Genomic DNA, 22,722 nt, shown 5'->3' on the forward strand with positions numbered 1-22,722 from the left:
CATGTGTCTTTGTAGTAGAATAATTTATAATCCTTTGGGTATATACCCAGTAGTGGGATGGCTGGGTCATATGGTACATCTAGTTCTAGATCCTTGAGGAATCGCCATACTGTTTTCCATAATGGTTGAACTAGTTTACAATCCCACCAACAGTGTAAAAGTGTTCCTATTTCTCCACATCCTCTCCAACACCTGTTGTTTGCTGACTTCTTAATGATTGCCATTCTAACTGGTGTGAGATGGTATCTCATTGTGGTTTTGATTTGCATTTCTCTGATGGCGAGTGAAAATGCTCATCATATATTTATTTCAGTTATACATTTCTTATTGGAAAATTAGAGCTATATAATGAACTTTTTAACAATTACTGTGAAAATGTGATAATAACAGAGTTTAAGAATTCAGGCTTTGGAGTCAAATAGCCTTAGGATAAAATGTTTTGCATATGAACCTGACCACAGTTTTTTTATCTAGAAAATGGATCTGATAATTGTACCTCCATAAAAGGAGGGTTGAAGACTAAATGATAGAGATTTAACATAAAGCCTGGAACATAGGATATATTTCAAAAAATATTGGCCTTATTATTGTGGGGAAATACATATTAGGTATACTTCTCATTCATCTTTAAATACTTCAGTTACTCTCTTCTAATATTAACAAGTTTATTTCATTTATTACATTGTTTCGGCAGTTGACCCTTCAACTTAAAAATTAAATCGTATAATACTAGTCAATTGATGGACAACTGACATTTGCTTAAAAGAAAAAGAGAGGGGTCTTTCTCACCAAAAGAGCCAAATTATTTTAGAATATTTTTGTTACATTATGAAACAACAGGGAACTATATTCTAAGATATATCTCTTAGGAATTTGATACCATAAATAACTGGACCTAATGTATCTTTTATGCATAATTTATTTGTAATTTTATGTTACACTTCTCTGAAGACTGATGTAGTTTAATAAACGGAATGAAAAATATTATTTTGAAAATATTCTTCATATTTATGGACATTTTGAATTGTATAACTTGTTTTAATTAACTAACTTTTCCAAACTTTTATTTTAATTTTAAGAAAATTAAGCTAATTCTCTTTTTTTTTTTAACTTACACAATCTACTCATTGGCAGTTTAAAGTGTTACATTATTAGTTACTTTAATTTATATTTTTCATAAAATGCCAACTCTAGATTTATAATTGATTTCACTTTTCATAGTTTCATAATATACTTATATACAAATCACTACCCCTATTCACCCACAAAATATTTTGGAGCGATTTATTTGGCTTTTGTCCATTTGCCCTCATTTTGTCAGAATTAGGCTACATTCATGGAAGTATATTGTGTATACATGAAGTAATCCATTATTTGTATTTCAGTTTAAAAAGAGTTAGTTGCTGATGTTTTAAAGGGATAGAGGGCCACTTATGCCTTCAGGTCTGTATTAAGTTGGAAAATGTAACATATATTTCAGAATTTATGGTTGATGATAGAAGAATATTAGTGGCTAAAAAAACATTGAATGAGTGCTGACATACTGCCTAGGTACAATAGTGTGCTGAAGCTAGCTTGGACCAGCTCTAGTGCTGATTAAATTTTTAGGAATTTTGTAAATGGGTTGTGAAACACAGTAATTATGAAAAATTAAAGTATATAAACATGTAGTCATAAAATCATATTAAAATAACTATAACAAAGACTACAAACTCACTGCCTCTAAATTATTTGTTTCCCCGTTAATTATGTTCATGAAATTATTTATATCTATTGCATCATATGTTTGAAATTTTAATTTTTGCAGTAATGGATGTGTTCAATGTGTTATCCACTAGCCACATGTAGTTATTGAGCACTTGAAATATGATTAATGCTACTGAGGTCTTTGCATTTTTACTTTAATTTTAATTTGAATTTGAACTTAGTCATATGTGGCTAGTGGATTCCATCTTGGACACTTTGAGTTTAGATACATTCTGTCTCATGGAATTTGAACACTAGGTGAAATGAGAATAACATTTGCTATATGGGCAGGCAGTTTCCTAAAGCACTTTCAAGATATAATTAGCTCATTAAATCCTCAAAGCCTCTCTATGAAATATATTTTATTAATCCCACCTTATTAAGGAGACTGAGGTGTAGAAATGTTAAAGTACTTGTTCAATTCCATACATTATGAGAATGATGGAAGTCAAGACTCAACCCCAAGAGTCTAGTTTCAATGCCATACTTTTTAAAATATAACACCTGTTGTGCTGAAATTCACAAAAGTGTGATTCAATTGTTTACTACCTTAAAAATTGCAGCAAGGTTAATCCAAACTCCTGTAAAACTTAGGGGGAAAACCCAGTGCAATAAAAGGTTGTAAAGAAAAAATCCCAGAACAGAGCAGGCAAAGGGATACCAATTGATAGATTAGTTTATTGAGCCAAGCAATGTAATGAGCATGTATTGAACAACTCTTAAGCTGCAGTGCCTGGGGTTGAGCAAATCAGGGGCTAACAATTTACATTCTAGTATGTGCTCATGATGCTATGTGTACTGAAGAGTGTGCTTGCTTTCATTTCTTCAAACACTTTAAGAGTCTTTAACTCTGTGTTGGGTACTTAGTAGGGATTCAGTAAACATTTTTTAAAATAATTCAATGTTTGCATTTGATAATTTTTTTAAAAGAAGGCTTAAAAGTTTTATTCAAAAAATTAAAATATTTTAGGTGAAGATACATACATATTGTGTATTATTTGGTAATTTCTACTTTATTATTTGCATGCCATTAGCTAGAATTTGTGTCAGATATGTTAGGTGTTTCAGAACTTACCTATTTCTTGCTTCTGAATGAATGGTGAGCACCAATTCTATTCCATTTGGTTATCACACTATAACTTCACATTATAATGAATGCTGTAGACTAAAACAATTCTTAGTAGTCATATTAAATCTGCTTCCATTGTAAAAGATGTCATCTATAAATGATACTTAAATCATGAACGTCTTCATTTAAGATTTGTTAAAATGCAATGTTATTTGTAAATGTTAGCAGATTTTAACATGGGAAAGTTAAATATTTAATTATTAGTTCACAAAGCTAAAATTATTCAACTAAATATGAAAGAAATTAGTATTTATTTAATCCCTAAATGAAATTAGCTGTATCTCTGTTCCCTGATCAGAGATCCTTGATCACGTTAAATGTATGTTTTAAATACTTATGAAAAGTATGTGAAATCTTTCTTTGGGGAAATAGAAAAAATATATTTTAACTACATTTTGATTAATGATCTAATAAAATAAATATTTATGAAAAGTATGTGAAACCTTTCTTTGGGGAAATGTAAAATATATTTTAACTACATTTTAATTAATGGTCATATAAAATTATTTATTAATATAGAACTGGAATGTAGTTCCCTGTTCATGTTGCTTAGAAAGGAACAAAATTTAACAATATGTGTTGATTCAAAAGTAATATGTAAGAAAATCTGTGCTGTTTGGATAGCACAGGGAAGAGAAGGAACACATATTAATAATTTGTAAATAATGCAAATTGTAGCTGGGAATAAAATATTATATTATCCATTTAAGCTCATTAATTAACATATATTCCCCTTATATATAAAACACTGAATACTAAAAGATGAATTCAAAGATGTTGTCTTCCCTTAAATAATTTATGGTCTAAGAGAGGAAACAGATAAGTAAACCAGTAAAATGTGACAAATTATTAGAATGAAAATGACAAAATATTATGAGACCATTTATCAGCGCCATTCATCTCATGCTGAGAAATTGACCCTAAAATACTCGTTGATAATACTCTCTTTAATTTTTTTTAAATAAGATCATTTGGATATGCCTTTGTGTTTTGAGTTTATTTACAGTAGTTGGTGGTATATGTGGGATGAGGCTAAGAAAATGTAAAGTCCTGTCACCTTTATTCCTCACTCTTAAGAAAACTTATATTTGTATCTATCGATCTCTCTCTGGGTTTCCAGGAGAGAAAGTTACTGCTTTGACCTATTAAATGCAAACAACTCTGTGAGCCAATCCATTAGATAGCATAAATAACTTACCTATAATAGGGATTTATTCATTGGCCACTTCTATTGGTAGTCAAGTTTTGACGAGAGTAGAATAATGAGACCATTGTGATTTATTTCTTCTACATTTAGTTCTATCAATTTGCCTTTATATATTTAAAATTGTAATTTAGAGCCTATAGATTTAGAATTATAAAATCTTGTTGAAAGATTGACCGTTTCCTTGCTATGAAATGTTCTTCAAATTTAGTAGTGCATCTTGCCTTAAAGACTAATATTTCTAATATTGTTATATATGTACCAGCTTTCTTTTAGTTAGTGTTTGCATTAACTTTGTGTAGTCTTTAACCTTACACTTATCTATCTGTGCTCTAATATTTAAGGTGTTTATCTTCCATAACTTTTGTCTTTCAATTGGAATTTTAATCCATTTACATTTAATATAATTTCTCATGTTTATGTTTATATTTACCATCTTACCATTTTTTTGTTTCCTACCCTCTACCACCTATTTATAATAATTTTAATTAATACATTTTGATAATATATTTTTAAAATCCCACTCCTTCCTTCCACATTAGCTAGTTATGATTTTTGCTAAATATATATTACTAAATGTACTTTGTAAATTTAATTTTTTTATTTTAACAAATCCCAGTTTTGTATTGAAGTTTACATTCTTCTTATATATTTTTGAATATATTAATCATAGTTATTCTAAAATTTACATTTGACAACCACACTTACTAGATTATGTATGTATCTCTTTCAATTTTTTTAGGTTTATTTTCTTGCAGGCTTGGACTTCTTAAAATAAAACCCAAACATTGTATAAAAAATTTGTAGAAACTGTGGTCGACTTATTATTCACAGAAAGTGTATTCTATCATTTGGTAGATAGATAAGAGTGAGGACTGATCACTGTGATTTAAATCCAGGGCCGAGTTGACAAGGCTAGGTTGGCTATTTACCCCTCATTTGCCCTACTTATAGAGTGTAGCACTCCAGAAGCTTCAGCTGTACACTGGGGTATTTACTAGGGCTCTTTCTTGCTCTTTCTTATTTAGTCACTCCAGTTTTTGTTTTTCCTGGACCATCTGGTTTTCTCTTTATTTCCTTAGGTTTTTGTCATATGCACTTTAAGAATTAAGCTCACTTTTCTGCACTTTATTTTGCTCCAGGTTAATGGCCTCCTACACTTCCAAAACTCTGTGTCTCTCTGGTTTCAAAAGACTGCCAACATCTCTTTTCTGAGCTGTGGTTCTCTTCAAGATTCTTAGCCTTCCTCCCTTTGGTAAGAAGTGGCAAATCCCTCAGGAGAAAAGTGACTTCTGGTCACCTAACTTCGTTCTTACTTTCTCTCTGAGATGTTAGCCCTTCCAAGATGCCTGCGTCAGTAGTTATTGAATGCTTCAACTGTTTTTTTTAAATCATTATTCTCCCATTAGTCTATCATCATCAAAAGCAGAATTCAATAAATTATTTGTTAAATGTCTACTGTGCGCCATAGTAATGCTAACTCCTGTAATGCAAGGGTTATGTGTTTACGTGTGATGTGACATGTTTTCTGATTCAAGGAACTAACATTCTACTGACTGACGTGGAAACATAATACATGCCACAGATAGGTTGGTAAGTGGGTATGGTAGAGACATATGGATTATGCTGTAGGAGCTTAGAGGAGATGCACCTAACTTACCCTCTAGGTGGGAGTAGGGAATGTGCCCCAGAAGTGTTTCCTAGAGGAGGCATGACTCTAGAAAGGAAAGATTGAGAGTTAGCCATAAATCCTCATCTACTTGACACAATAAAAGTTGTAAGTATACCATATTAATACTGAAAATGTATTGCTCATTGCTATTTAAAACAATAATTAATTTGAAACATTAAAAATATGTTTGAGGATGTAAGCTAGTTTCAAAATTTTAATGATGGCAATTGATTTCTCCATAGGTATTCAAGGCAATGAGTATCCCACAGATCAGAAATCCGTCCCTGCCTCCCCCAGAAAAAATGTCTGAAGCCTATTCTGCAAAGATTGCTCTTTTGGTGCTGGGCCTGCAAGTATAAGTTGTGCTTCCTTTTGGCTCGATTGGGGTACTCTGACATCACTATATTTGAAAAACAAGAATATGTTGGTGGTTTAAGGTAATGCCTACATTTATTTCGTGTTTATAGTGTCAGAAATGAGGGAGCAAAACAATTATGAATATTGTTGGTTCATGATCATATAGAGACTTCAGGCTCACAGATGGTATTTTAAATGTTCTTTTTCCAAATGTTCACATTTTGATTACATTATTCACTTTAAAATTTGCAGTTGGCTTGAAGCAATATTTATTTAAGAAATTTTCTCTCTAGTTCTGTGAATTTAAGAGAAATCTCTGCAAATTATTTTTTGATTATAAGAACCAACCATATGAAAGATGGTTTTAGCCCTGTGGATATTTCTTTGAATGGAGATAGACCTGAAAATCATGGATATTAGTGATGGGGAAACCTAGCTCCATGGAATATTGGACTCTTCATTATGTTGTCTAATGAAATATGTCATCTTACATATTTTCAGTTTAAAATTTCTTAAGTCTTACTTTTGATTAAAATTTTGTCAGCATCTACTAGAAATGTATTTAAATATAACATTTTTAAAATCATATAATCATATCATTCCCATGAAGGTTTATACATGGGAAGGAATGGGAATATACTAGTCGGGCGAAGAATAAACAGACTCTACACTCAGACGCATCGCTGTACTATGCGCTCTCATTATCATCAGAAAAATACCAAACCTTATTATCGATTATCTCGGCCCGAGTCAGAGATTATTGCTAAAAATTTCGACTACACAAGTAAAGAATTTGAGAGGTAAGTGAATAATATTTACTCATCGCATTTTTAGTTTCTCCCTGCATACTATTAAAAAATCGTGGATTATAAAATGCAGCCATTTGGAATATCTGTTTCTATGCTTAACATTTAAATTTGTTATGGCTACTGCCCTATGTGTAATCAATAAATTAATCATACCCAATAATCACAGAGGATAAATTTAATCAAGTTGTTACTAAAATTTGTGAAGTTTCTTATGTTTTTTGGCACCTCTGAATATATGTTAATAAATGTATAAATTTCAATATTACTCAAACAACTATATGCTAAGCCCAAGATAATACAAAATTATCAATTATTTGTATCATTGATAGAAATATGTTGATATGTTTATTGACATAAATATTGATGTATAAGCTATCATTAATATAATCTTATTTGACTGAATCATCAAGCAAAAATATCACATACTAGGAAGACCCTTTAGTGTGGATATGAAACATAAACAACCTGATTGTTAAGAAATAATTATTCTTCTGTATTGATGTTCCACTACTATGAATTTCAAGAGATTACATGTATTTTATGAATTTATTTTTCTGGAAAGTAAAATGTCCTATATGTTGTTTCGCTGGAAAGATTTAGACTATCATTTTAATGGCATTTACCACAGCTTTATTAATTAGAAAAAGACATAATCTGTTAACAATATATGTATAAGCATTGTATGTTTTTTTCAGTTATACATATCAGTGAATATCTGAGTTAACTTTTAAAATATGAACTTAATTGTGCACCCTGGTAAGCTAGGAAAAATCTCTTTGCCACTTGATTGCGTTTTCACAAAAGGGCTAAAATGGAACCCACCCTGTTTATCAGTTACTCTGTATTGCCAATTTTGGTAGAAGATTACTGTTGTTAGCCTATCTCTGTTTTAACTCAAATGCAGGATAGACATTTGTAATTAATATAAATTAGTACTAAACTTGGTTTTTAAAATTTATTTGCTGAACATGTTTTAGTGAGACAGACTTCTTTGGATTCATGACCAAACATGGTGGTTTTTCTTTTAAAGTTGTTAAATTCTTTCTTTTGGCTTTGAATCTTTTCAGTGTGTAGAGACAATATGAAATATTTAATCAATCTCATTTGTACTGTCCCATGGTAAAGGCATTCTGTGTCACTGTTACAGGATTACAAAAACTGACGCTGGAATTTAGCCAGAATTACAATCACAAAACTTTCCTGTTAATTTATTTTCTACTTATGATTGCCTCTCATTCTCTTGTGTCTTCAAAGTGGCTAAAAAAGATTAAATTAGCTTTGTATTTGAAATCAATTGCTTAAGGAAGCAATGTCAAGTTTCATCTTTCCTTCTGCTTTGCCTCCAAACAGATTCTTTTATCCCTGGTGAATTAGTATCACAACAACTTTTTAAGAAATCACTAGAGTCAGTGAAAAATATCTAGGATTAATCTCTATTGCATTGAACACATCAATTATTTTTAATGTTGCAACAAATTTATAAAATAATCAGTAGTTTTGCTTTCCTCTAACAGTGGCTGCTTTTATCAGGGCACGAGTTTAACAGGGTTAAAAGGGTTTGATATTATAACAAAGATAAACAAAATAGTGTTAAGAGATTTTCAAGAATGTGTGCACATATATACTTTCTAATTTTTTGCTTATAAATTAATATATAAGAATTTTGACGTTATTGTTAGGAAGGATAGTGAGGCCAATGCTGCTCTTTGCTTTACCTCTTTCAAATTTTATATTGTTTTATTAGGTCTATTGTTTTCTTGTTGATTGACAGTAAAGAGAAATATAGTCTAGGTGAAATAGTTATAGCAATAGGAAATATTTTAAGAATGTGTGATGTAATACAAATTTAAAGTCTATTATCTATATGGTAATGAACTGAAGCATACTTCTGTCAGAGTATGAGAATTGTGCTTTAAAAAGAGTGGAAAGTTGTTATAGATACATTTCATTACATGAAAGAAACATGAAAATAGAAGAAAGATTTTTTTTCATGTTGTCTTGACATTCCACTGACTATACCAAAGGATTTATGATTACAAGAAAAATTTTTTTCAGAACCTTAGATTGTTACAGGATCTGAGATAGAAGAAAAGTTTGTTTTCCTAAGCACAACGAACTTGGAAAATAATCATTCCTATTAAATTCTGTCTTCTGTCCTTTTATCTCCTTTCTCACCATGCAGTCTTCAGAGTCATCTCATTTACTCTCATGGTTTCAATTACCACCTACATGCAAATTTCTTAAAAATCCATATCTGCTCTGACCTCTTTCTCCATTCTGAGCAACAGATTTGTACATTCAAATCCTAGACATCTCTTCGTAAACTTCGTATCAATGATCAGTGTTGCTTCTCTTCCTGAGTTTGCCATCTCAGGGGATGGCATTACCAAAATGGGGATTATCTGGGCTACTCTTTAATATACTGGCAATTCCATTTTACAAACACTGTAAAAAAAAATGTCCTCTGATATCCTTTACCTCTCAGTTTCCTTTTTTTTCTTTTCTTTTTTTTTTTGAATCTGGCACTTTCACCCTGGCTGGAGTGCAGTGGTGAGATCTAGGCTCACTGCAGCTTCCACCTCCCGGGTTCAAGTGATTCTCCTGACTCCGCCTCCCAAATAACTGGGACTATAGGCATGCACTACCACACCTGGCTGATTTTTGTATTTTTAATAAAGATAGGGTTTCACCATGTTGGCCAGGTTGGTCTTGAACTCCTTACCTCAAGCGATCTATCCGCCTTGGCCTCCCAAAATGCTGTGATTCCAGGCGTGAGCCACTGCGCCGGCCACCTCTCACTTTCTCTACCACTGCAGTAACCTCCTTCCTGATTTGTCTTTTCAGATTCATTCTTCTTTTAGTTTCCAAATCTGATTTTATTACTCTTCCACTTGAAATCTTTCAACAATTCCTCCTAACCTCAGAGATAAAGGATCTGGCCTGGCATAAAAACCCTTCCAAGATCTGATACATACCTGTATTTTCCCCTTTCTCCTTCCCTCGATTCCTTCCTTCAGGATATATATATCGATCACTTGACTATGTCATTATTTCTGGCTCTGTTTAGAGCATAAAAGTAAACAGGGAAAAGTGCCTTCTCATGGGGCCTATATTTTAGTCATGGGGAGACAAACAATAAACGAACAATAAACCAAATATAGCATATATTAGGTGATGATAAAGGAGGAAGGTTTTTTAAAAATGATGGATTAGTGCTATACCTAGTATACTAGATACTCAGAATAGATTTTTTTACCGTGCTATCCTCTGGTCTATACAATAAAATTCAATAAGAATCATACAATAACCAGTAATAATTATTTTTAATTTATCCCTGTAAAACAAAAAATGAATGATTAAAACAGATTATTTTAATATTAAGGATATAGCTATTTTCAATTTTAAACACAAAAATTCCATGTGATCATACAAAATGATAGAATGGAAGTAATTCATATTGCTTCATGTCCTATCATTTTATCTATTCCAAATCAACTTTTCACATATTGGAATCTGTAGTATCACAGAGTGGAGGCATATGTCGCCTGCGGGGAGTTGGAATGAGGAATGCCTGTAGCTGAATCAGCAGGTGCTGATGGCCTCTATTTAATTGTAGTTCTGCAAGTTAACTTTCCTGTAGAACACAATGTTTATTAAAGAGTTGGTAATAAAAACGGGATCATTGAAAGCTTACATATATATTACTAAAACTCAAAAGCAACTATGGCTATTATTTAGAATTTAGATCCACCAGAGAATTTTTTTTTGGCAGAGACATTGTTTAGGATATTGGTGATATTATTTAGAATTACTAGCTGATGAAAAAATATAAAACAGGCCCATTTTAGTAAGTTTTATAATGGTTTTTAAATTGTCTAAAAAGAACACATTCTCTTACTGCCTGCATCTGGGCTTGGTGTGGTGCTGGAAAGGGAATAGTGTGTGATAATGGAGTTTGGGGCCTGAACAACTCATAAAATGGGGTTGTCTGAGGACCAGTGTTGGGATGCAAGAACCAAAGCTTACTGTTAGTCATGATAAATATGAGATACCTATTAGACACCCAAGTGAACGTAAAAGTCTGGAATTTAAGAAGAAAAATGTGGAAGCCATCACACACTGATGATATTTTAAATTCCTAAGACATTTCTCCTACCCACTTACATCATCCCACAATAAGCCTTCCCTCCTTTGAAACACTTGTTCAGATTTGGTGTTTTACATTTGTCATTTTGTTCTGCTTATGTATGTGCTTATGTGTTTCATCTATTTGCTGACTTCATCTATTAATGAATATAAATACATCACATTTTTCACAATCAGTAATTTCCACCCACCCCTACCTACCTAAGTGTAACCAAATCTAACATTTCTCAGTGTTTCACATTTATCTGATTTACTTTAGGAGATGCTGGGAAATGGATTCTCTCACACTTATTCATTTAACACTGTGCTAAGTGTTGGTGACAATGGTTTCAGAGCAGCGTGGGGTTTTTAAGCAGAGCTGCTGAACCCCAGCAGCCTGGTTTCCATTTTCTCTGGTGCCTATATCTGTGTTCAAAGTTATACTGCAATGGGTGGTGCCTGTGCCTTCCTCCTTTCTCAGGTTTCTTACTGCTAGGTTAGGTGTTCCTTCCTTTCTTTTTCTGTGGCCAACAGAAAAGTTGTCCCTGTTTTCTCTAACATGCTCTTTCAGAGTTTTTTCTTAAGTCAGAACCGCTGGCTTGCACTCACACCATTTTTTTTTTCCTTTTATTCCTTGTGCTTCTACTTATATCCCATAAAAATCCAAGAGTTGACCTGACTCATTGGAAGGTTCTCGGCTTCACGATATATCTGGATGTATTTAAGATTCTTATCTTGTTGTAGTTGGTTTATTTGGCTGTAATTCTTTGTTCATAGTCCATTGCTTTTGCTTTCCTGTTCAACCTTTTGAGGATCTGCATCAGTGCCCGATTTTAGTCCATATTTAATCTCTCTCTCATGGAACTGCATGTCTATCAAGTCTGGGTATCTGTTTGTGTCCACATACAGTCCATAATTGTTAAGAACCTTTCTACTTAGACTTTGAAGGGAAAGCCTTCTTGGTGCCCAGAGCATTCTGGCAGATTCATGTTACTTTGAGGTAATGTGACTGGAGTTCACAAGTCGTTTTAAGAGATTTTTATCTTTTCCCTATGCTTGAATTCATTCTTAAACATACTCTTATATTTCTAACTAGAGGGAAGCTCCTTTAGTGTACAGCTTTGACTTTATATGTTTGATATCTTGCATTTTCTATAGCATTGAGCATGATGTCTTGCTGATTGATATATAAAAATTAATTGAATAATCAAGTTCTTAAGTCATCAAAGAATGAAAAGGCTGTACTTTGGAAGACTTTTCAAATGATGATCCAGAAGATTCATCTTCAACAATTATTTATTTAACGAATTAATCTTTGTAATATTTAAAATGTAATTGCTATTATATATACAGACACACACACACACACACACTAAAGATATAATGGCTATACTTCTCTCATTGTGCATACCACATTCTAAATGTAATTATCTTTTATGTATCCTTCCCTGATCAGAAAAAATAGCTTATTAACAGTGAGAATTTGGTACAATTCACCATCAAATCATTGCAGCTTACACTTACCTGGCACTTTGTAAACACTGTGCCTGGCACTATTCACTTGTAATGAGTAGGTGAATGAGTGAATCAGCGAATGAATGAATGGATTGCTGTGTATTCGTGCACATACATAGCTTTATAATTGTTAACAAAACATTGGAAAGTGTTTTGAGCTTACTTTTAATACTCTATTATACTACTAGAATAATAGTGCTATAGACCTCATGATTTTTTTTTTTAAATACAGGCAATAGGCATTAATATACAATAGGATTGTTTTTTCATGACTGAACCTTTTGGGATACTCTTTGCTTTCACAGAAGACTAATTTATTGTAAAAATATTCTGTAGATCACATGGAACTGACTTTGTAATATTCTAAACAGTGTGGTAATATAGTTACACATTTGCATTTCAACAAGCTAGAAGTATATTTATAGAATATGTGTATGAATATTAGTATATATGTGTACACATATATTAAAATCTGTATCTCCAACTAGCTTTTTAATGGATTTTAAGATTTTTTAATCTTAGGTATTTATAGAATTATTATTAAATAAGTCAACCAAACACTTTATTGAACTTAAAAGTATTGAAATTTCTTTTGGCCAGTTTTATATTTATCATTTTCTATTGCTGTAACTTAGTTATTTTTATATCAGTTTCGACTGTATCTTCACTCCATGTAATATTTTTATGTCAATACAAATGTAGATGTCCTCATGCATATCTTATGTGATATATAAATATCCTTAGAAGAGATATTTATTTACTACTAATCCATGAAGACATGTTACATTTTTTTAAGATTGGTCATTTTCTACTGACGCCTGTTTTCTTTTCCTTTTTTTTTTTTTTCAGTACTTCCGAAATCCCTCAGTTCCGGCTGCCATATGATGTAGTGAATTTTGAGATTGAGCTAATGAAGGACCTTGGTGTAAAGGTAAATGAGAAAAACACCTATCTGTGTACTGCTCAAAAAGAGAGGAGTAAGCTCTATGCAAAGATTAACAGCAAATGTCATGCATTTTAGGAAAGAACAATTAAAAGCTACACCAGGCAGAAGCAGAAAGATGCTTCCCCTTGCTTAGGGCATTTGTCTGTCTACTGTCTGAATGCCACTAGCCTGGAAAAGGGCAATCAATAGTTCTCATCTGGCATGCCTGCATGTGATTAATTGTCTGTAAGAAACAAATTCCTAAATTGCTTTAGGGGTTCAGTGCAGCTAATAAAAGGATTTGGTTTCTTTAATCACGTTTTTTCATGCAAGTTGTGTGCACTCTGAAACATTAGTATTTCACAATTTGGAACATAATTTCTTACGGAGATTTGTTTTATTTATTATATTCATCATGTCAGTAGTGTGAATGTGATAATCCTTTCTCAACACAAGGAGTAAATCAGTGGGATAGAAAGCAACAGCTTCATATTTTTTATTATTTTGTGAAACAAATATTGTGTTGTTCTTTTCGAGATGGTTGAAAATCTGACACATTGTTATTTTCAGCATATAGCTTTAAATATTTCTCTTCTTTTCTGTTAATAGCATTATACTCTAGCTCTCCACTTGAACATACTGCTATTTTGTTTCAAAATGTTAATTTTCATAATATATATAACAAAATGGATTAGTAATGTACTGTGATTTACGTAATACATGATGTAAGTATATGCAGAAGATATTTTGAAAAGTGATTAACAAACTACTCATACCTTTTGCATTTACCAGTAAAAAAATGAATCAATGAAAGAGAAAACACTCAAAACAATATTTTGTGGTTTATATTTATAATTACATTTTATTTGACAATGGTCGGGTGATGAAACATTCACACATAATGACTAAACAAGATGTCTGGGAATAAAAACACACAGTGTAGATTTGGGCAACTTTATAAAATCTTAATGTTCAAAATTACAGTGTTCAAGATAGATAATTGAGGGGTGATTATTTTACGGAAGTATATTCTGAAAAGTTTTAAAATGTCTTTCATTTTGAATACAAGTTTTTCTCTAAATCTCATTAAATAAGGAAATGGTGATTGAAATTTCCAACTATTAGAGTTGGTATTTATGACTGAATTGAAGATGAATGTTCCCAACACAAAGACATGGGGAATGTTTGAGGTGATGAATATCCTAATTATCCTCATCCTAATTATCCTCATTTGATCATTACACGTTGTATGCATGTATCAAAATATCACACATACCCCATAAATATTTACAATTATTATGTATTAATAAAAAATAAAAAAAGAAATTAGGCTTTGTTTCTACATTTATCTTATATAAAATTGCAAAATTGCATTCAATTTTCATAGGACCAGATATATTGCATAAATTAGACCATACCCATTACTCTTTGAAAACTCATCAAGGTGCAGTAGTAGGCAATATACTGAGTGCCAAGAAGTATCCTAGCTATAGTCATGTCACTTTTTATTTTCTTGTCAGATATCTTTGACAAAGTCTATTAATATCTCAAATGTTGGTCAAAATTTGCTTAAATAAAAAAGTATGCTACTAATATTTCTACAAAATAGAGAAATACTTGTTTATGTATGCAAAGAATATCTCTGGAAAGTTATAAGAATCTGATAGCACAGATCACCTTTGAGAACGTGTGGGAAAATTTTTTCAACATTTTGTACACTTGAATTTTAAACTCTGAATCTGATACATTATTGAGGAAAAAAATGGAACCTAAATTAGAAAGCTAATAGTACTATCTTGTCCATCTCTCAAGCTGTTTTAAGATGTGAAGGAAATGGTGTTTTCAAATTTGCTTTGTAAACAATAAACTGTATATACAATTCTGAGGAAAGATAGCAGTGAGATTCTTTTTCACTTTGAGGATTTGTATCCGTTGATGAGATACTCTTGCAGCTTTTATGACTTACGAACTTTAGCCATAAGAGGGTACATTTTGAAAAAGTGGTCTATGCTTGTTACCTCCTTTTGAAAAGTCATCACCGAGGTTCTTTTTATCATTTGCCTTCTGTTTGTCCCTTTCAACTAGTATTATATATTTTAAAGTCAACAATAATTTCCTGGCAATGAAGTGAACTATTTTTGTGGGTTCATACTGTTTGACTCTCATGTAGCGTGTGATATATAAGTTCTCTTATATACATATTTATGCATTTTGACTTTCATGGGCCTAGCATTATCTTGTTTATTCTTCTACTTTTTCTTTTACTTCCCAAATAGGTTTTATGTTTTACTCAACAAATAATTGTTCAGAACTTATTTTTGCCAAGAAGTATGCCAGGACTAGAACCATGTAGATCCATCCTTCTTTTGAAATCCGGTCCTGTATGCTTCGTAGTTTAATAAGCATATTATTAATAACGTAAACTGATTATATCCAGAACCCAGTTCAGTTTCATTACAGTATCTTCACTCCCAACTATCTTTTTTAGCTGCATTTCCTATTGAATATTTTAATTTCAATTTATCTTATACTTATTAGCCAATTAGTCCTTGTTAGTTCTAAGATTAATTTTTTCAAGTCAAATATCATGTTACAAGAAAATGAAGATAATTTTATTTGTTATTGGTATGTATTTTTTTCTTCCACGATTTCAATAACTAGCATGTTTACAAAAGAGGTATAATACATGGAATACTTTTCTTCTCTCGGAAATAGGATTTTAATCATATTGAATAAATATTTTCTAGTCTTACATTAATAAATTTTATTAATTAAAAAAGTTAATAAAAGTGTGTTAAATTTTTTAATTCCCCTCTATAAATACTTATGTTCAGTTTGTATGTTGAATTATACTAATCATTAAATTTCTAGAATATATCAATTTTGGCATCATGTTTATTTCTGTACATGTAATTCAGATTCAATTTGTTAGTATTTTTAAAATTTTTTCTTTTGCATTCATTTATTTATGTAATGGATATTAAAACTGGAAATATAGCAGGGAACAGTCAAATATTATTGTTACCATTACAAGTTTTGAATGTACAAAGACTATTTTTGTTTTGTTTTGCTTTATTTTATTTGTTATTTTGTGAATTTTCATGATAGAGTTATAGTAGTCTTATAAAATTAAACTTCTAAGCATTTTATTGTTTTCTCATTGGTAAGAATATTATCCTGACACATCTTTTTTACTAAATTTGGAAGTTGTCATCTTCTCCAAGCCGTCTTATGAAATAGAACTATGACCATTTTTCTTCATATCTTCTATAAGTTTTTTCCACTGATTTTATTCTGTCAATTTTGCCAATATATTTTCTAGAAAATTTCTGCTTCATTGGGGTTTTGAATTTATTAGCAAAATTTAAGTCTATTATTTCAGTATACTATAAAAATACCTCATCTGTGCCTATGATTATATTTGCTCTTGCATCTCTAAATTTACTTTGTGTTTTCTCATCTAGTTAATATTTTCTTTAAAATAAGCAGTTATCAAAGTTTTGTTTTCTTATTCATTAATTGCCGACTATATCTTTATAATGCTTTCCCCTGCTATTCTTATTTGTTATTCTCTTTTTTTAAATTTAGTTTTATTTTATTTTATTTTACATTCTGGGATGCACGTGCAGGACGTGTAGGTTTGTTATGTAGGTAGACATGGCACCATGTGCCATGGTGGTTTGCTGCACCTGTCAATCCATCACCTAGGTATTAAGCCTCACATATATTAGCTAATTATCCTGATGCTCTCCCTCTCCGTGCCCCACTCAACTGACCCCAGTGTGTGTTGTTCCCCTCCCTGTGTCCGTGTATTCCCATTGTTCAGCTTCCACTTGTAACTGAGAACATACAGGGTTTGGTTTTCCGTTTCTGTGTTAGTTTTCTGAGGATAATGGCTTCCAAATCCATCCAGGTTCCTGCAAAGGACATGATCTAATTTTTTTAATGGCTGCATAGTATTACCTGGTGTATATATGTACTACATTTTCTTTAGTATATTATTGATGGGCATTTGGGTTGATTCTGCGTCTTTACTATTATGCATAGTGTTGCGGTGAACATACACATGCATGTATCTTTATAACATAATGGTTTATATTCCTTTGGGCATATACCCAATAATGAGATTGCTAGGTCAAATAGTATTTCTGGTTCTAGGTCTTTGAGGAATCGCCACACTGTCTTCCACATGGTTGAACTAATTTACATTCCACTAACAATGTAAAAGCATTTCTATTTCTCTACAGCCTCACCAGCATCTGTTGTTTCTTGACTTTTTAATAATCACCAGATTGACTGGTGTGAGATGGTATCTCATTGTGGGTTTGATTTGCATTTTTTTTCCAATGATTGAATGAATTTGAGCATTTTTCATAAGTTTTTTTTGGCCACATAAATGTCTTATTTCTCTTATCTGTTATTTCTTATATCTGTTCACGTCCTTTGCCTAAGTTTTTGTTTGTTTGTTTGTTTTTGTTTTTTGTTTGTGTTTTTGAGATGGAAGATGGAGTCTCACTCTGTTACCCAGGCTGGAGTGCAATGGCACTATCTTGGCTCACTGCAACCTCCACCTCCTGGGTTCAAGGTGTTCTCCTTGCTGGAGCCTCCCAAGTAGCTGAGATTACAGGTGACCGCCACCACACATGGCTAATTTTTTGTATTTGTATTAGAGATGGGATTTTATCATGTTGGCCAGGCTGGTTTTGAACTCCTGATCTCAAGTGATCTGTCTGCCTTAGCCTCCCAAAGTGTTGGGATTACAGACATGAGCCACCGTGCCTGACCTCCTTGTCCACTTTTTAATGGGGTTGGTTTTTTTCTTGTAAAGTCGTTTAAGTTCCTTGTAGATTCTGATGTTAGACCTTTGTCAGATGGATAGATTGCAAACATTTTCTCCCATTCTGTAGGTTGCTCATTCACTCTAATGATAGTTTCTTTTGCTGTCCAGAAGCTCTTTAGTTTAATTAAATCTCATCTGTCAATTTTTGCTTTCGTGCAGGTGCTTTTGACGTTTTCATCATGAAATCTTTTCCTGTGCCTATATCCTGAATGGTATTGCCTAGATTTTCTTCTAGAGTTTTATAGTTTTGGGTTTTACATGTAAGTCTTTAATCCATCTTGATTTAATTTTGTATAATTTTTTGTATAAGTGTAAGGAAGGGGTCCGTTTCAATTTTCTGCATATGGCTAGCCAGCTTTCCCAGCACCATTTATTAAATAGGGATCCCTTCCCCCATTGCTTGTTTTAGTCAAGTTTGTCAGAGACCAGATGGTTGTTTGTGTGGTCTTATTTCTGAGATCTCTATTCTGTTACATTGGTCTATGTGTTTATTTTTGTTCCAGTACCATGCTGTTTTGGTTACTGTAGCCTTATAGTATAGTTTGAAGTCAGATAGCATGATGCCTCCAGCTTTGTTCTTTTGGCTTAGGATTGTCTTGGCTATGTGGGCTCTTTTTTGGTTCCATATAAATTTTAAAGTAGTTTTTTCTAACTCTGTGAAGAATGTCCATGGTAGTTTAATGGGAGTAGCATTGAATCTATAAATTGCTTTGGGCAGGATGCCTATTTTCATATTAATTATTCTTATTCATGAGCATGGAATGTTTTTCCATTTGTTTGTGCCCTCTCTGATTTCTTTGAGCAGTGGTTTGTAGTTCTCCTTGAAGAAGTTTTTCACTTTCCTTGTTAGCTATATTCCTAGGTATTTTATTCTCTTTGTAGCAGTTGTGAATGGGAGTTCATTCATGATTTGGCTCTCTGCTTATTGTTGGTATATAGGAATGCTAGCAGTTTTTGTACACTGACTTTGTATCCTGAGACTTTGCTGAAGTTGCTTATCAACTTAAGCTATTGGGCTGATTAATGGGGCTTTCCAGATATGAGATCATGTCATCTGCAAACAGAGGCAGTTTGACTTCTTCTCTTCCTATTTGAATACTCTTTATTTCTGTCTCTTACCTGATTGCCCTGACCAGAACTTCCAATACTGTGTGGAATAGGAGTGGTGAGAGAGGGCATCCTTGTCTTGTGCCAGTTTTCAAGGGGAATGCTTCCAGCTTTTGCCCATTCGGTATGATGTTGGCTGTGGGTTTATCATAAATGGCTTTTATTATTTTGAGGTATATTCATCAATACCTAGTTTATTGAGAATTTTTTAACAGGAAAGGACATTGAATTTTATTAAAGGACTTTCTGCATCTATTGAGATATTCATGTGTTTTTTTTTTCCCTTTATTTCTCTTTATGTGATGAATTACACTTACTGATTTGCATATGTTGAACCAGTCTTGCACCTAGGGAATGAAGCCAACTTGATTGTGATGGATAAGCTTTTTATATGCTGCTGAATTTCATTTGCCAGTATTTTATTGAGGATTTTTGCATCGATGTTCATCAGGGATATTGGCCTGAAGTTTTCTCTTTTTGTTGTATCTCTGCCAGGTTTTGGTATCGGGATGATGCTGGCCTCATAAAATGAGTTAGGGAGAAGTCCCTTGTTTTCAATTGTTTGAAATAGTTTAGGAAGAAATGGTACTAGCTTCTATTTGTAATTCCGCTAGAATTCAGCTGTAAATCCATCTGGCCCTGACCTTTTTTTGGTTGGTAGGCTGTTTATTACTGCCTCAATTTCAGAACTTGTTATTGGTCTATTCAGGGATTCAACTTCTTCCTTGTTCAGCCTTGGAAGGGTGTATGTGTCCAGGAATTTATCCATTTCTTCTAGACTTTCTAGTCTATTTGCATATAAATGTTTATCGTATTCTCTGATGCTTATTTGTATTTCTACGGGGTCAGTGGTCATATCCCCTTTATCATTTTTTATTGTGTCTATTTGATTCTTCTCTCTTTTCTTCATTAGTCTATTGGTATATATGTACACACATATATGTATGTGTGTGTGTGTATTTTTTTTTTTCCCCAGAAAAGCAGCTCCTGGATTCATTCATTTTTTTTTTTTTAAATTTTGTATTTTTTGAAGGGTTTTCGTGTCTCTATCTCCTTCAGTTCCGCTCTCGGAGTTACATGGCACTTACTCTCAAATCGATCACGTAATTGGAAGTAAAACACTCCTCAGCAAATGCAAAATAACTAAAATAATAACTAACAGTCTCTTAGCCCACAGCACAATCAAATTAGAATTCAAGATTAAGAAGCTCACTCAGAACCACACAATTGGAAATTGAACAACTTGCTCTCGAATGACTCCTGAGTAAACAATGAAATTAAGGCAGAACTCAAGAAGTTCTTTGAAACCGGTGAGAACAAAGAGACAATGTACCAGAATCTCTGGGATGCTGCTAAAGCAGTGTTAAGAGGGAAATTTACAGCGCTAAATGCCACTTCAGAAAGCTAGAAAGATCTCAAATTGACACCCTAGCGTAACAACTAAAAGAACTAGAGAACCAAGAGCAAAATATTCACAAAGCTAGCAGAAGGGAAGAAATAACCAAGATCAGAGTGGAACTTATTTGTTATTTGTTTTAAAATCTTGAGTTGTATACTTATTTCATTTTCATTTTATAGATTGAATAATGAAAACATTCAAAGTTATTAGTTTCAGTAAAATCTTTGTCAGCATCCATGTGTTTTCATTATTTTATTATTTTATTTTCTTCAAAAGTAGTATATTTTCCCTGTGTAGATAACAGTTATGTAGGATAGTATTTTCATTTGCTTCTGTATTCTTGTGTAGAATTCAGTTTTTTTTTCACTTTATTAGCCATATTTGCATTTTTTTAATTTACCAAGTATACTCTCAATTGATTTCACACCAAAGGAACATTTATAGTGTAATAAAATTGTGTATTCCCTTTAGGAGAAATGGCTTCTTAGCTGATGTTTATTTTAGACAACTTCTTAATTTTGTAATAAAATTCTAATATAAACCCCTACAAATTATTTTTAAGCTAAGATGCACTTCAGTAGGATCTCCTGTGATATTTGTGTCAATGTTACAAATCACTTAGATTAAATACTCTTTTGTTTTGTAATGCAACTCAGAATTTAAGTAGAAATACATATTTTTGTTTCATGGTCTTTATAATATTTTTCAAAGTTAAAAGTATAAAATGTGAATGAAGATATTGTATTTTTGCATATTTAAAATATGTATATTTGTCATTTCCCAAAGTATTCTGATATAATTCTAATTGATTAACTTAATTTGTAATTTCTATACATTTCTTCTTTTTCATAGTTTGAGATGTAATATCTAATACAGGTATTGTCTTTTTCTTGATAACCTCTAATAACATCTTCTTTTTCACTGTGGTTGTTTGAACCAAGAATATCTGTGATTGTGAGGTAGTATTAGAAAATAAATATAAAATCATATTATTTCTCTCCTACAAGGAAACATGTACACTAAATTTTCATTTCTAAAGAAACCAAAATACTTTCAAAAGTTCTTCATTTTGTTTTCTATCTTAGAGCATCTGGAAATATTTGGTCTATTTAACCAAATTTTCTATTAGAAAACCATGAAGAGTATGTATGCTTTTATTTGATTTTTTAAAATAATAGGCATCACCTATTTTATCTGAAGATTTATACTCCACAAAAAAAGTTGTAAGGCTTTATCCTGCATAATAAATGTTATTATGTGTATAAATACATATTATAGTATTAAAAGAAAGTTTTCATCAAATCCCTAAGAGACTATTAGATGGAACTTTGGCTCAGGGTACATGACATTCAGAACTGTTGGACTAAAGTAGTGACTGTTACACTGAACTTGAAATAGGTTGAATTTGTATTCTGAATTTAGGTAGGAAATATCTAATAATATGTTACTAAAGTTATTAGAGGAAGGTAGAATATATACTGTTATCCATATCTAAGAAAATCAAGATGGAAAGTATTACATATGTAAAAATACCAGGAATAAAGAAACAAAAACACAAAACAAATGCCCATAATGTGATTTTTCTAGCATCATATCTATTTAACAAATGGCATTGAGATTTCATAGCTTATCAGCCAACGTGATGTACCTGATAGCTGTAGTTGTCTTGAATTCTAGTTTTAGTTAACACACATTTCATCTCAATTTCCCAAGGCATAATGTAAGCAGAGCTTTAGCTTTGTTGTCAAGGAATCTTTCTTCTAATTCTTTTTAAGAATAGATCATTTCTTGGCCGGGCGCGGTGGCTCAAGCCTGTAATCCCAGCACTTTGGGAGGCCGAGACGGGCGGATCACAAGGTCAGGAGATCAAGACCATCCTGGCTAACATGGTGAA

The 22,722-nt window shown here is 32.1% G+C and overlaps 1 protein-coding gene across 1 annotated transcript in view; it reads left to right on the forward strand.

Moving 5' to 3' along the window:
* DPYD (dihydropyrimidine dehydrogenase) overlaps nt 1-22,722 on the forward strand; it is an 875,642-nt gene that overhangs the window by 232,330 nt on the left and 620,590 nt on the right. The window contains 4 exon segments of the mRNA XM_017850609.1: nt 5,994-6,081; nt 6,084-6,122; nt 6,125-6,188; nt 13,407-13,488. Of these exon segments, the coding sequence (XP_017706098.1) occupies nt 5,994-6,081; nt 6,084-6,122; nt 6,125-6,188; nt 13,407-13,488 (273 nt within the window).

This window comes from Rhinopithecus bieti, unplaced genomic scaffold, assembly GCF_001698545.2.
Source record: "Rhinopithecus bieti isolate Rb0 unplaced genomic scaffold, ASM169854v2 scaffold_1887, whole genome shotgun sequence".
Taxonomy (NCBI): Eukaryota; Metazoa; Chordata; class Mammalia; order Primates; family Cercopithecidae; genus Rhinopithecus; species Rhinopithecus bieti.